The 13,684-nt window shown below is 44.1% G+C and overlaps 1 protein-coding gene across 4 annotated transcripts in view; it reads right to left on the bottom strand.

The window, feature by feature from the left end:
• The window catches only part of PLXNA1 (plexin A1), a 298,287-nt gene that overhangs the window by 63,409 nt on the left and 221,194 nt on the right, over window positions 1-13,684 (bottom strand). For all 4 annotated transcript variants that reach the window (XM_035106479.3, XM_035106473.3, XM_035106478.3 and 1 more), the window contains exons 11-13: window positions 10,916-11,012; window positions 9,716-9,906; window positions 1,254-1,405 (exon numbers count right to left, since the gene is read on the bottom strand). In XM_035106479.3, the coding sequence (XP_034962370.3) occupies window positions 1,254-1,405; window positions 9,716-9,906; window positions 10,916-11,012 (440 nt within the window). The remainder of the gene's footprint in view (window positions 1-1,253; window positions 1,406-9,715; window positions 9,907-10,915; window positions 11,013-13,684) is intronic.

The following is a 13,684-nucleotide window of genomic DNA, read 5'->3' as shown; positions in this document are numbered from 1 at the left end:
AGAATACCCAGAGCGGGACTTTTAGCTAATGCTAACTATGCAGAAGAACCCACCACCACTATGGATAGAAAGTCTTCCAAAATCTTCCAAAATTGTAGCTTCAACAAAGCCTGGGACTCTTCCAGTCAGTCATGTGGTGCCATTCACTAAAGATTTCTTACTAATGAAGTCAGATTAATCACTCATAAAATGCTGCAAAATACTGACATTTTGCCAGTATTTTGTGCAACCAAATAGAGAAGCTATCTAGCAAGATTCATTAGTTCTTTCTAGTCACTCTTCCATCCATCTTTTTTCTCCAAACAACTCAAGAGGAGGTGTTCATTCACTTGTCATCCTATTTATTATCATACCTTCCCCATGTGGGGAGGTTAGGACAAGAGATAGTTACTCCTATGATTACCCAGTGAGCTTCATAAGTAAGCAGAGAGCTGAACCCAGTCCCAGTTCAACTCTTATTGACTGGACCACACTGATCCTTCACATCCCACGATGTGCTGGCAATGACATTTAGACCACCTGGTCACAGTAGCCACCTGAACTTCCAGGAGTAATGCTCCATCTAAGAACACTCTCCCAAACAGTGAATCTGATTCTTCAGAGCTAATGCAACCCCATCCCAGACTGGCTGGACTCTCAGTCCTGAATTAGCTTCTGTACTGACCAATTGCACCTCTGTCTTATGTGGACTGAGTCCTTCTTAGTCCCCATCAAGTCCTTCACTGCATCCAGGTTCAAAATTTCCATCACTTCATCACATTAGTTGAAAAGGAGAGATAGAGCTAGGTATCATCAATGTATAGATGAGGCAGTACCCTGACAGCTTCATTTAGATGTTGAAAAAAAGGAGGGGATGAAAAAGAGCCACAACCCAACAACCAAGAGGCTGAGCAACACATCCCCCAAGACTACCTTCTGAACTTCTTCCACCATAAAATGATGTTCCCAGCCAAGCATTCCAGGAATTCTCCATGATATCAAATGCTGCAGAACCAACAGGGATAAACTCCCCAACTAGTTTCTGGCACAGATAATCCACCAATGCTGTTTTGGTCCCGAAACTAAGCCTGAAACCAGACTGGATAGGAAACAGATATGACCTCATCAACCCTAAGCAGCATCTTTAGCAATAGTTTTTATTTAGCAAAGCTCTGGCTTTTATCTTGGTCCAGCAAACCAGAGGACCAATATACTACTGAGATATTCCCACAGCCCATCCCTTCATTGCCACCCCTCTTTTGGAGGTTACTCACTGCTCAGCGCTGATGTATTCGCTCTCGATGGGCATGCACGTCACTTTGCCAACCCACACACCCAAGCGTACATCCTCAAACTTCAAGCCCAGGTTCTCTCCAGTGATGGTTAAGCGAGTACCGCCCTGCCGGGGGCCTGTTTCAGGTGTCAGCTAGGAAGAAACAAACCAGACTGTTATTGGATTCATTAGGCCATTGCCAACAGTTTGCCTGCATGCCGTAACAACTCAGCAGCCCACCCAACATTTATATATCTAGGGCTTATTTAAATATCTACAGCTCCATGCAGGTTACAAAATAAACATATAATCAGGTAAACTAAAATGAAGATAGCAAATGCTTAAAACCCAGACAGGTGTTTTGAATAGGTTGCTGTCTTCCAAGCAGTGATAATCCACCTTTCCCACCTCAACCTGTTGACACAACACTCTCTTCTCTGCTCCCCACAGTACTGCCACACAAACCAGGTATTGTTTTACACCAACTATTCACCACCTGCATGGTGGTTAGAACTTTGGTAGTATTAAGGACAATCAGTGCAATATTTCAGCTTTGCCCCGAAGGACCAAGTCCCAGTCATTCCCTTCCAACCACAGCAACTGGAGAAAAGGCATCTGGGCCATGCACACGGCGAAAATACATTTTACATTTCTGAAAAGCACCAGGAGTTTCATTGTGCTGAAGCACAGCAAAAAGAAAATAACACCCACACATCTATCCCCCTGTGAATAAGCTTCAGGACACCTACACCACACGTTTGGAATGGCTGGACTGTTGATTCTGCTAATATTCAAGCAAGTGGCTCCAAGGTATCACACTGGCTAATGTCTGTAAGCTGTTGATTCCCTCTGCCTCACAGTAGTACTGATTACAATACTACTCTGTACTTATGGTGACATGAAAATGGAAACAGTAAAAGTTTTCTCCAATAGGATGGCTTGCTCATGGTCTCAACAACGGACCCACTTTTTTTCTTCTTTTTTTGCATTCTGCATATCCTTGGCAAGGGCAGTGGACACTTGCAGAGAGGCTATTTTTTCTTTCATGCTGAGAGTTAGCAGAGGGAAAGTAATCTCTACAGAGCCCTCCCCACCAAGGGAGGCACCAATTAACCCATGTAAAGTGGATCCTCTCTTCCTCTACCAACTCTGGTGTATCCCAGCACGTGAAGTTTCTGACAGCACCAGCTGGGGAGGGAGGGGAGCCCCAGTGAGCATGATATGCCTCATTTGTTAAGATGATTCCCAATAAAGCAGACAGGTGTGGCTTGACAAACACTGTGTGATGACAGATGAGCAGTGTAGCACGGGCCCACCATTGCCACTAACAAGGCAATTATGGGCAATTTTACACCACATTTTGCTGGCCCCCTGGTGCTCAGCACACACCTGCAAGTGATAAGACTAAGATAAGATTAATGGGCATGCAGGTGGGGAAAGCTCTGTGCTGGGTCACTGGCAACCCCAAGCCAAGGGAAGTGGGCTCCAGGAGAATGAAGCTTCAGCATTGTCATTGTTGATGCACTGAAATAGGCCTAGCAAAACCAACTGCAGATTGCTTACCTGGCCAGTCAACTGCTGGCTCTGCGTACAGCCTAAACTTAGAATCATAGAATCATGGAGTTGGAAGAGACCACAAGGGCTATCCAGTCCACCCCCCTGCCAAGCAGGAAACACCATCAAAGCATTCTTGAAATACAAATAACCACACCCCAAACAGGGTTTTTTATAAAAAAAATTAAAAAAAATACACTTCCAAATCACACATGTCATTCCTATTCACCAATTAGATTGCAGCAATCTTAATAGTTGCAACCCAATGTCATAGAATAGAATCATAGAATCATAGAGTTGGAAGAGATCACAAGGGCCATCCAGTCCAACCCCCTGCCAAGCAGGAAACACCATCAAAGCATTCCTGACAGATGGCCATCAAGCCTCTGCTTAAAGATCTCCAAAGAAGGAGACTCCACTACACTCCTTGGCAGCAAATTCCACTGCCGAACAGCTCTTACTGTCAGGAAGTTCTTCCTAATGTTGAGGTGGAATCTTCTTTCTTGTAGTTTGAATCCATTGCTCCGTGTCCGCTTCTCTGGAGCAGGAGAAAACAACCTTTCTCCCTCCTCTATATGACATCCTTTTATATATTTGAACATGGCTATCATATAACCCCTTAACCTTTTCTTCTCCAGGCTAAACATACTCAGCTCCCTAAGCCGTTCCTCATAAGGCATCGTTTCCAGGCCTTTGACCATTTTCGTTGCCCTCTTCTGGACACATTCCAGCTTGTCAGTATCCTTCTTGAACTGTGGTGCTCAGAACTGTACACAGTACTCCAGGTGAGGTCTGACCAGAGCAGAATACCGTGGTACTATTACTTCCCTTGATCTAGATGCTATACTCCTATTGATGCAGCCCAGAATTGCATTGGCTTTTTAAGCTGCTGCATCACACTGTTGACTCATGTCAAGTTTGTGGTCTATCAAGACTCCTAGATCCTTTTCACATGTACTGCTCTCAAGCCAGGTGTCACCCATCCTGTATTTGTGCCTTTCATTTTTTTTGCCCAAGTGTAGTACCTTACATTTCTCCTTGTTAAAATTCATCTTGTTTGCTTTGGCCCAGTTGTCTAATCTGTTAATACCCTGTCCTCTGGGGTATTAGCCACCCCTCCCAATTTGGTGTCATCTGCAAATTTGCTCAGGATGCCCTCAAACCCCCAACTTTCTAAGCTGGTGGGAAGTAGCAACCATGCCTGAGAACACATCCCCATTATTTGTTTAAATCTGCATCCTGCCAGCTTCCAAATGTTCAGAAAGGATCTCATGTTTAAAAATAGACCGAAGGCATCAAAATATCATCAAGACAAAGCCACTACAGGCCTCCCATTGCTGCTTCCAACAGAAAAGCCTTATATTATCTACAGATAATGTGCAGGCTCTGGCAAACCTCCAGGAGCAGGGATTTCTATAATTATGAGGCAGCCACAAAGTTACCTCACTACACGCTCTTGCCCAGATTGCATTGTTAGGAAGGCACAGACTGTGTTGATTTTAACAGCAAAGATGTGTCATAAGATGGGAAAGAGATTTCTAAGGCATGTGTGGGCCAAACTTCTTAGTTCTAAGCCAGTATCTTCTATTGTTGCTGGATAACTAGTAAGGCACCAATGGAGATCTTGAAACATAAATGTAATGAGAAACAACCCCCCAAAAAAATTATGCCTGAGGCCGATAATCCAAATGGCAACTCTACCACCACTACCGATGGTGGTAAAATATATTAATAAAATAGCTGGGGGTGGGGCAGGAATGGCTGCCTTTTAATGTTACCCCAAACTATGCTGCTTCAGGCAGACACACTTACCATGTCTAACAATAGGGCCACAGACTTGAGTGAAAATACTTAGCAGTCCTCCAGTCCCCATGCTATCTCACTGTGTATCAGGCACCTCTTCTGAATATTTGTCAAGTAGCAGCATGCAGAGTGTGCTACAATAATTAGATGGCAAAAGGCTGATCATGTATGATGCATCTCTTTTCTAGCTGGGGAGATCTCAGCCTCTGCAACACTACCCTCCTCCAATAGCCGCCCTTAAAGACAGGCAAAATTTGTGTGAGGCCTGCACTCTCAGAATCACAGGTCCTCAGACACTCCTCGCCTCCAGAACGGGGCCCTTTCATTCTAAAATAGGAGCCATCATTTGGAGCAGACAGACCTGGTAGAGGGCAAGTAGCAAACCAACAGAGAGCTATTTACTCCAGCCCCAGGGGACAGTGCAAACGTAAAGAACATCTCCTTCAACATACCTGACCAAGGCATCAACATGAGTCAATAAAACTTAACACTTTATTTTCAATTCTCCGACTCTTGCCTCACAAACACCATCCAAGTCTCATTAACAAAGCAGCAAAAGGAGGCTACGCTGGAGAATTACCAGCAGCCAAAGCACAAAGAGGTTGTAGCATGCCCAAAGCCAACTTGGATTAGGTATCCAAAGCCCACAAACCCTGGCTCCCTTCTCCGCTCCCTGACTTGCAGTCTGCTCCATGAGTTAACTTACAAGCAGGCCTAGGGCAATCACATGCTATGCCTCAGAATTTATACAACAGTCAAACCGATTTGAGCTTTGGGGGTTTGCTGCTCGCCTAAATTCAATCCAATCATCTGCTAAAGTCCTGGATCAGAACTCATTAAGGCAGCTGCTGCAGCAGGCAACCCAAGTCATTCTTTCCTAAATTGGGCTCCTCTGGGATACTTGGTGAGCCGTGGCTGTTTGTTTGGTATTGTTAAATTAGTGTTAAAGGCTGCCGTGGTATGTTAGATTTCCCCTCCACTGCAGCAAAACTGACAAGGGCCACATGTTTGGGGAGCAGCAACTCTGGGAAAAAGTTGACACTGCTTGACACACTGTGTGGGGAGGTCGCGGCTAAACAAGGCACTTGGGAGCCAGAGCTGGCAGGGAAATCTGGCTCTTTCTTGAACCGTCTCCCCTTAAACACACGCACAGAGAGACATAGAAGCAGGCAGTCTCCCACCCCAACTCCATCCCTGACAAACAACAACCCTCTTTTGCTAATTGGTTTCAGAGCACAAACCCTTCAGATCTGCCAAATGAAGTGGACACAAGATATATCAGTGCCCAAAAGATGAGATAATGAATCATCAACTAACTGGTTTGGCCATTTGATCATTTCATTTCAGAATGGCCCTTCTGTGCCTGAATGCACAAATTCTAACTGAGAATGTACCACTTAAAACTGGAAAGCAAGGAGATTGCAGAGGTGGGGCAGGAGCTCTGAAAGCACACAGAAGCTACATTCCATCTTCTTGTGCAGCAGCAAAACTTCTATTAGGAGTCTCTGAGATCAGGCTTTCAAAAGTGAAGCAATGCTGACATTGGTAGCACAGCTACTTAGCATGATGGGTTTGCTTCCCAAGCTGTGTTAAGAAAGAAAGGCACTACATTTGGGCTTGATTCTGGAACATAGCATCATGCCAGGTTGATAAAAGACAAGTCAGGAAGATCTAATAGTACATGGAGTACTGACTTGCCACCGTAAAATTAAGGCTAAACTCATTTATTTGGAATAGTATTATCATTCTGAGGAGATAAGAACATCGTTATGACTTTTCCACACTAACGGTGCTACAGAGATAGTGAAAGCAAAATGCAAGCTAATAAACTATTTCAGTAGGACATCCAATGGCTCTAGTCTTAACTCAAATGGTGCTCTTCTGGAACCCTTGGAGTAGAAGAAATCCGAGTGCCAAGCAAAAAGTTCTCCACCTGTTCCAGACTAATGACCCATACAGTTTAACATTTTCCAGGAGAAAAAGGTTACATATTCTATTTCTTTGTGCATGCTGTGCCCATCATTCCATTTCACTGAAGCTGACCTTATCACAAGGGTAGCCAACGTGGCGCCCTTCTAGTGCTGTTTAGCTCCAACTCCCATTACTATTGGCTACACTGGTCAAGGCTGATGGGAGCTGCAGCCCAACACCATCTAGAAAGCACCAGGAAGTCATCAACAATTGTCTGGAGGAGCACCTACGAAGGCTGCATGGCCTTCAAGGCTTCAACCAAAGCAACAGTTGGAAAAAGCACCAACGTTAAGTCCCCAAACTTGGAATGCATGCATGCAAAGGCACACTACTTGATTTGCCCACACAGGGCTTACAATTAGTGTGACAAGTTCTTAATTTAATTTTAATTATTTAATGATGTAGAGAGTATCATTAAAACCTAATGCTGGCAAGTGCTCAAAAATTGGCAGGTAAACAAGATGTGCATTATCAACACCATTTAGTAGCCTTGACACTACATAATGGTTTTAGGTTCACAAACCTCTTCATGACAACCCCACACTTCACATAACAGGCTTCAGTCAGAATTGGTTCTTGAGAGCTTCATACCTTGCAATCAGGAGTCAGTGTGAATATCTTAAATCAAGATTTAGGATTCTAGTATCACACACTTGTCTAAAAGGTGCTAGTGACCCAGGAAGAGATGCAGTTCTTCACACAGTGCATAGTTAAACTATGGAATGTGTTCCCACAGGAAGCGGTAATAGACACCAACTTGGATGGCTTTAAAAGAGGGTCAGGCATATTCATGGAGGACAAGGCTATCAATTGCTACTAGTCACAATGACTATGTTCTCTCTAGTTATGCCCCTCTCTGTGTAGCTTCTCAATGTGAAGCTTGGAGGGTAACAACAAAGGAGGGACTTTCTGGTGGCAGCCCTTGACTAAGGAATACTCTCCCTAGGGTAGCTTGCCGGGCACCGGCATTGCTGCCTTTTCAGCACCAGGCTAAGGCTTTTCTATTCTCCCAGGTCTTTTAAGATCAGACTTTAAGTCCTGTGGCATATAGTGGCTTTAGCGCATGCATCTGATGGCTGTTTTAGTTCTGTGCTGTCTGTGGCATTTTATTGTGCTGGTTTTGTACTTTGCTTTTATGTCTCTTAATCTTACTGTGGGTTTTATTGTAGCGTGGTTTTATTGTTGTGTTTTCAATCTCTGCTTGCCACCTGGAGAATTTAGTTTATGAGTCATCTCATAAACACAACCCACAATCAAATAAATGCCTATTTACAACTCACCACCTTGCTGTAGTATTGTCAAAATGATATTCCCTCCACCTCCCCTTTCTTTGTGTTCCTTCTTATATATTTTTTAAGTTTGGAAGCCTGATAGCAGGTTCCCTCTCTCTCTCTCTCTCTCTCTCTCTCTCTCTCATTGGAAGAGACTGAAAAGCGGTATAAAATATAATAAAATAAATAGTATTTGGTCATTGTATTTGAAACATCCTGAGCACCCTAAAGCACTGTATAAATGTTAAGTACTATTCCACTGGAAATCTGGAATATAACTTATGTGATTTTAAATGGTAAACTCCCCTGTCATTCCCCCACCTCCCATCTCCAGTGTTACAGTCATTACTTCTTTTTATAGAAGATGCAGACACTAATTAGGCAGCCTCTCTCCCATCAGTTTTTCTGGTGGGCTGGGGGCTTCCAAAGAGTGAAGGCCTTGGCAAACGCAGCACAGGGCCCCACAATGCCAATCAGCAATAAGAAGCAACTAGCTTTGGGGGTGCAAGAGGCACTACTCTAATTTCCAGCCTTCAACAGATAAGACACTGAAACCCAAATAGATGAGATACTGTGCTAAGACTCTGGTAATTAACACCACCAAGGCCTGCCTGCCTTGCAGTATATGGGTAAATAGAACATATCAAATAGAATTACCTGCCAATCCCTGCTAATGCACTTGGAGCCTGGCCCAACCGACATGTTAACATTAATATACACAATCTTATTAAATGAAGGTCATAGCAGCTGTCAGAGAAGAGGAATGATAAACAACCAGTCTTAAGGAAGTGAAAAGAAGGGTGGCTAAAAACTGTGATGTGACACAACCGGGGGGGGGGGATCCACGACACACCAAACCCCATCTTCTTCCAGAATCCTATTTGCTAGGAATCCTTCGAAACAGGCCAGAATGGGAATCAAACATTCACTGTCAACACAGGAGAGAAAGTGGTATGCAAGCCAAAACTCCTACTACTCTGTTGTAGTACGTCGACAGAAAGTCATTCTAAGTGCAATTTCAATATGTATCATCAGTCCTGGAAACAAAGCCCTCTCATAATGTGGTCCACCCCCTCTTTGGAATGCCTGCCTTCACCAGGACTGGCCAATGAACTTGCACAGGTCACAAGTATCACTTGATATTATCCATCTCCATCCATTTATGTCTTATTTAAAAGTGTACACTTTGCCTGATTTTCACAACACATATGACAATACTCATTAAGAGCAAAAGGTTGACATTGAAAACCTAAGCCACAGTAACAGATTCCAAAACAACCATGCTTCTATAGATCAAGAACGGCGAAACAGTGACCTTCAGGTGCTGTTGGACTACTGACCACTGACCATGATGAGAGTTCTAATCCCAGCAATGCCTGGAGGGCCACGGTTTCCCCATCCCTGCTATAGATGGAGGAGAACAAGGAGAATCTGGAAGTTGGGGAAATGTCAATTGGGGTTAGGAACAGAATACAGGATAGCTCTATCCAACTCTGACCACTGAATCACATTCCTCTGATTCTCCATTGCGATCACCTCTGCATCCTCCCATCAGCGGCATATCACAGGAGACACTAATTCTGCTCATTACTGTTCATTGAGCACTCACTGGTTGGTGGAAAGAAGAGGTTTCACACCAGTTTGGGGTGTCTGAACAAAGAAAGTGACAGGAGAGCTCAGCTGCCAGTAGCATCATATGCCACAAGAACACTGCATATGCTGATAGCCTAGGCCAGCTATGCCTTAAAATATTCTAGTGCCCACCACCACCACGTACCCTTCACCATAGAAGATTTCCCATTCAGCACTGAGGATAAAGGAAAAGAAGAACCCCCCCCCTCCTGCTTACCCTTCACAAGCATACCTTAATGATTTTGGGGTCTGCACAGCGGCTATTGCCATTGCTGGCATGCATCCAGCTGCTCTCAGAGGCTGGGCAATGTTGGCGCAGGGAACATCGCTTTTCTGACACACACCAGCCACACTCGAAGCGTGGATCTGCCTTGAGGCACAGCCCACAACTCTCGCGCAGAGCTGAGCACTTGTATAGGTGAGCTGCAAGAAGAAAACACAAATCCGTGCATACATTCAAAAAGAAGTTGTGGGTGGGGTGGGGACAGAACTGCTACACAGATTCCCCCTCTGATGGGTAATTGTTGACAATGCCCACTAAAGGACCTCAGGGTCTACCACTTTCCATATGCTCTGTCCTATCAGGCCAGTTTTGACAGTATTCACTGCCTATATAGTTTTTAGCTTTCACTACTGAATATAGCCAGCAAGGGATTTGTTTATGATGCAAATGCCTATCCACTAGTGGTATCCTCCACATCCTGCTGGACTACAACTCTCATCATCCCCAACCTATGGCTATGGGGGTGGGAATTGCTGGGCTGGGAATTGCAGCCCATCAACATACGAAGGGCACAACATTGCCTTTCCCTGCACTAGGATCTCAGCTGAAAGCCACAATCAGGGTCACAAATTTCAAGTGGTTTGAACTGGCATAATTGTCATGGCTTCCCCAAATAACTCTTGAGGTTTGCAATTTTGTGAGAGTGTTGTGAATTTATTTGCGGTGTGCGTGTGTTAAATACTCTTTGCCCATTACAGAACTGTGCCTAACTATCATATCCTAAGTTCCCTGCAGTGGGAGCCAGGATCGTAAAGCAGCCTTCAAAGTGATTTCATTTTATATCTAGGAAGTGAACGTGCATTTAAGTTTCAAACGATTTATTGAATGGCTGGCCATGTTTATAAGGACAGCACACTACAGAGAAAATGTTTCAGAGCAAGTACACCGCGTTTGGAGGGTCAAGGCGCTTTGATGGGCAGGAGAGAAACCAGTAATCCCCAGACCACCACTTCTAACTTTGCTCTGTGTTAGAAAGCTTGTTTGCTCAGGCTAGCATAATATTTGATTTTACACCTGTAGGGATGCACTGGTGTCAATCTGGCCCTGAGGTGGATGGCTCAGAAGTGGAATGCAGAAGCAGTTCATTCCAAGGAACTCCTGCTGTATCTTGCTAAGGGTGCTCCACCCCACCTGACTTCATCAGCTTACCCTGGATGTTCTGGGGATTGTCAATGATGAAGTTCCCATTCCATACCACGGAAAGGTTCACCGGGAGGTCACTGATGCCATTCCCTTCATAGGAATACTGCCAGAGGAAACACAAGAAAAGAGAATCCATTAGGCACCCTCAGACAGAAAGAAACAGATATAAATCAGGAATAAGACCACAGACCACAGGGGAGCTTTGCATTCTTCTAAGTGTACCGATCTGGATCTGTGGTTGCCAGGGATGATGACATGTCCTAAGCAAGACACTCTGGTCAAATGCAAAGTCTCCAATATCCAGGGGCCTCCCTCTCTCCAAAAGCATCACTTATATTTCCACTTCCTAGCTGCTTCCTAGAATTTCTGAGGGAAAGGAATTGGAGTCTGGACTCCAATGCACCTCAAGAACCTCCACCCCACCCCCACCCCCGCAAATCTTCTTACTTGCACAGACAATATTGCGAGAGTTTGGATATGATTTCGTATAGCTCTTCTGCCTCTCCTATAGCTAGCAGAAACAGAATCACTGGTGGGAAATAAGCAAATCTATTTGAAGTCACGTCATGTGCACAATTTATTTGCATTATAGACTCCAGCTTCTCTTGGCACAGGAATTAGGTTACTTGGGTGAAGAATTTGTACTTCTACTTAAAAAAAAAGCACTGCCGGCATACACTCACTGTGGACTAAGTGGCTTTTAGAACCCCTCCAATAGTATACAGCCCTTGTACAATACTGTCACTATGGTGATATATAATAAAAACTAAACATGCTAATCATTTGATTCTGATTAACATTCAGTGTTCATGTTGAACCTGCTCCTCCGATGAAAGGAGGAGGATTTTCTGGTGAACTGTACAAACTGAGTGACAGTGATATCTCAAACTAAACAGCAGCTGGAGTCATCACTCTCTGCTCTCCAGAGCTGGCAATATTAGATTCTGTCTTTCCTAGGATATAGGAAAATAAAGCTCCCACACGGAAAACGAAAAAGCAAGAGCCTAAGGTGGACAATAGCTCTGTGAGGGCAGGGTTGTAGAGGCAGACAAATTTGGGATTATATCTTCATCAAGCAGCCCCATGAGCCCTTGTCCCTCCCACCCAGTGAAAAGATACACCCAATCTCTAGTCCAAGCCAAACTTCTGGCAGCCCCATCAATATTCCCTCCACAGTACCTGCGCACATGTGGAGGCTTAATCGATACAGAGACAGGAAGGCAGTCGGAACCTTCCCTGACAGCTAATGACCTCCTTCGGCGAGAGATTCTCCGCTTCTCTCCGGAGAAAATGACAGGCGTGTCAGGAGAGATTAAATGAAAGATTCATGGCTTGCTGGAGTTTGTTAGGGAGCTATAGACACTGGAGAATCAGCTCTCCCTGTGCCTTGCCTCCTCCCCCCCCACCTACCCTCAGCCCATAGCACTGAGTCTGCCTTGATGAGGACACAGAGAAGAGAAAGATGGTGGCAGTGCGTATGGTCCCCTCCCCTCCCCTCCCCGCATATCCATGCCCCCAAGCACCCTCTCTCCACATCCTCCTGCCACTCAAAGAAGGTAGGAGCTTCCACGCCTCAGCTTCCTTCAAAGCCTATTTCACTGATAAGTGCAAAGAAAAAGAAGGGACTCTGGTTTTGCATTTTTGATTGAACGCTTTACAGTGTAAAGCGTTCAGGTGAAAGTACAGAACTAGTGTAAGAAATCCACCAGAGAAAGGCCGAGCTCCTGAGAAAAGGCCAGGGTGTTTCTCATAGGACAACCAATCACAAAATAATCCCATTACAAACAGTAGGGCATAACTACTTTACAGATTATATGTTTACATCATGCTCCTTCAATTTCAAAGAGTGCAACATAGCCGATATTGTATATAATAAGACATTCACTTTATACAAGTATGGTCTAATCAGTAAAATTCAGCTGCCCTAAAGTGTTGAACATGACAGTCTATCCTGCACAATAATTTTGAAAGAGAAAATAAGCGTATCAGCCAAATTTCCCATTCAGGAACTAATTTATTTAATATGCTTTTATACCATCCTTCAATAAAAACTCCCAAGGCAGATGATGGTGATTTATATGTATTAGTCATTTCCCTAAGTTTTGACTAACAAAAACAATTCAAAACAACTATAAAAACAAAAGTAAGTCAACCTAGAATGCTCACAATAATATGCATAAAAGAGCACTTTACATTTTTAAAAGGTAATTATTATTATTTTTTAAATGTAACTTTATCATTTAAAAAAATGGACTGATGACACAACTGAGCAAAACTTCTGCTCACACAAGGGAGTACCTTCTTCAAAATGATGCTTTTGCACAAGCCATCAATGTTATTCCAAGATCTATGCAAAAGTCCACTGTTCATTTAATGTTCTAAACCAGTGGTCCTCAACCCCCGGGCCACGGACCGGTACCGGTCCGTGGATCAATTGGTACCGGGCCGCCCAAGGAACATTAAATACAATTAAATTAAAATTATTAAATCAAAACAATCTAAATAAAATATAAATAATCAACGCCCCCCCCTTGGCAGGCCACGAAACAATCAACGCCCCCCCCCCTCAGCGGGCCGCAGTAAAATTATCAAACATTGACTGGTCCGCGGCGATAAAAAGGTTGGGGAGCACTGTTCTAAACAAACTGAGCCCTTTCTTCCCCAACTCCTTGAATTGTGTGCATGTACACCCAGAGAGGTGGTTTTCAAAGCATCAAACAGCACTTCAGACAAGTTTGCTCTGGATCGTGGAAGGATTCAAATGTACTAGGATGT

The sequence above is a fragment of the Zootoca vivipara genome, chromosome 2 (genome assembly GCF_965207765.1).
Source record: "Zootoca vivipara chromosome 2, rZooViv2.hap1.1, whole genome shotgun sequence".
In the NCBI taxonomy this organism is placed as follows: Eukaryota; Metazoa; Chordata; class Lepidosauria; order Squamata; family Lacertidae; genus Zootoca; species Zootoca vivipara.
This window is presented reverse-complemented; position numbering and strand designations above follow the sequence as displayed.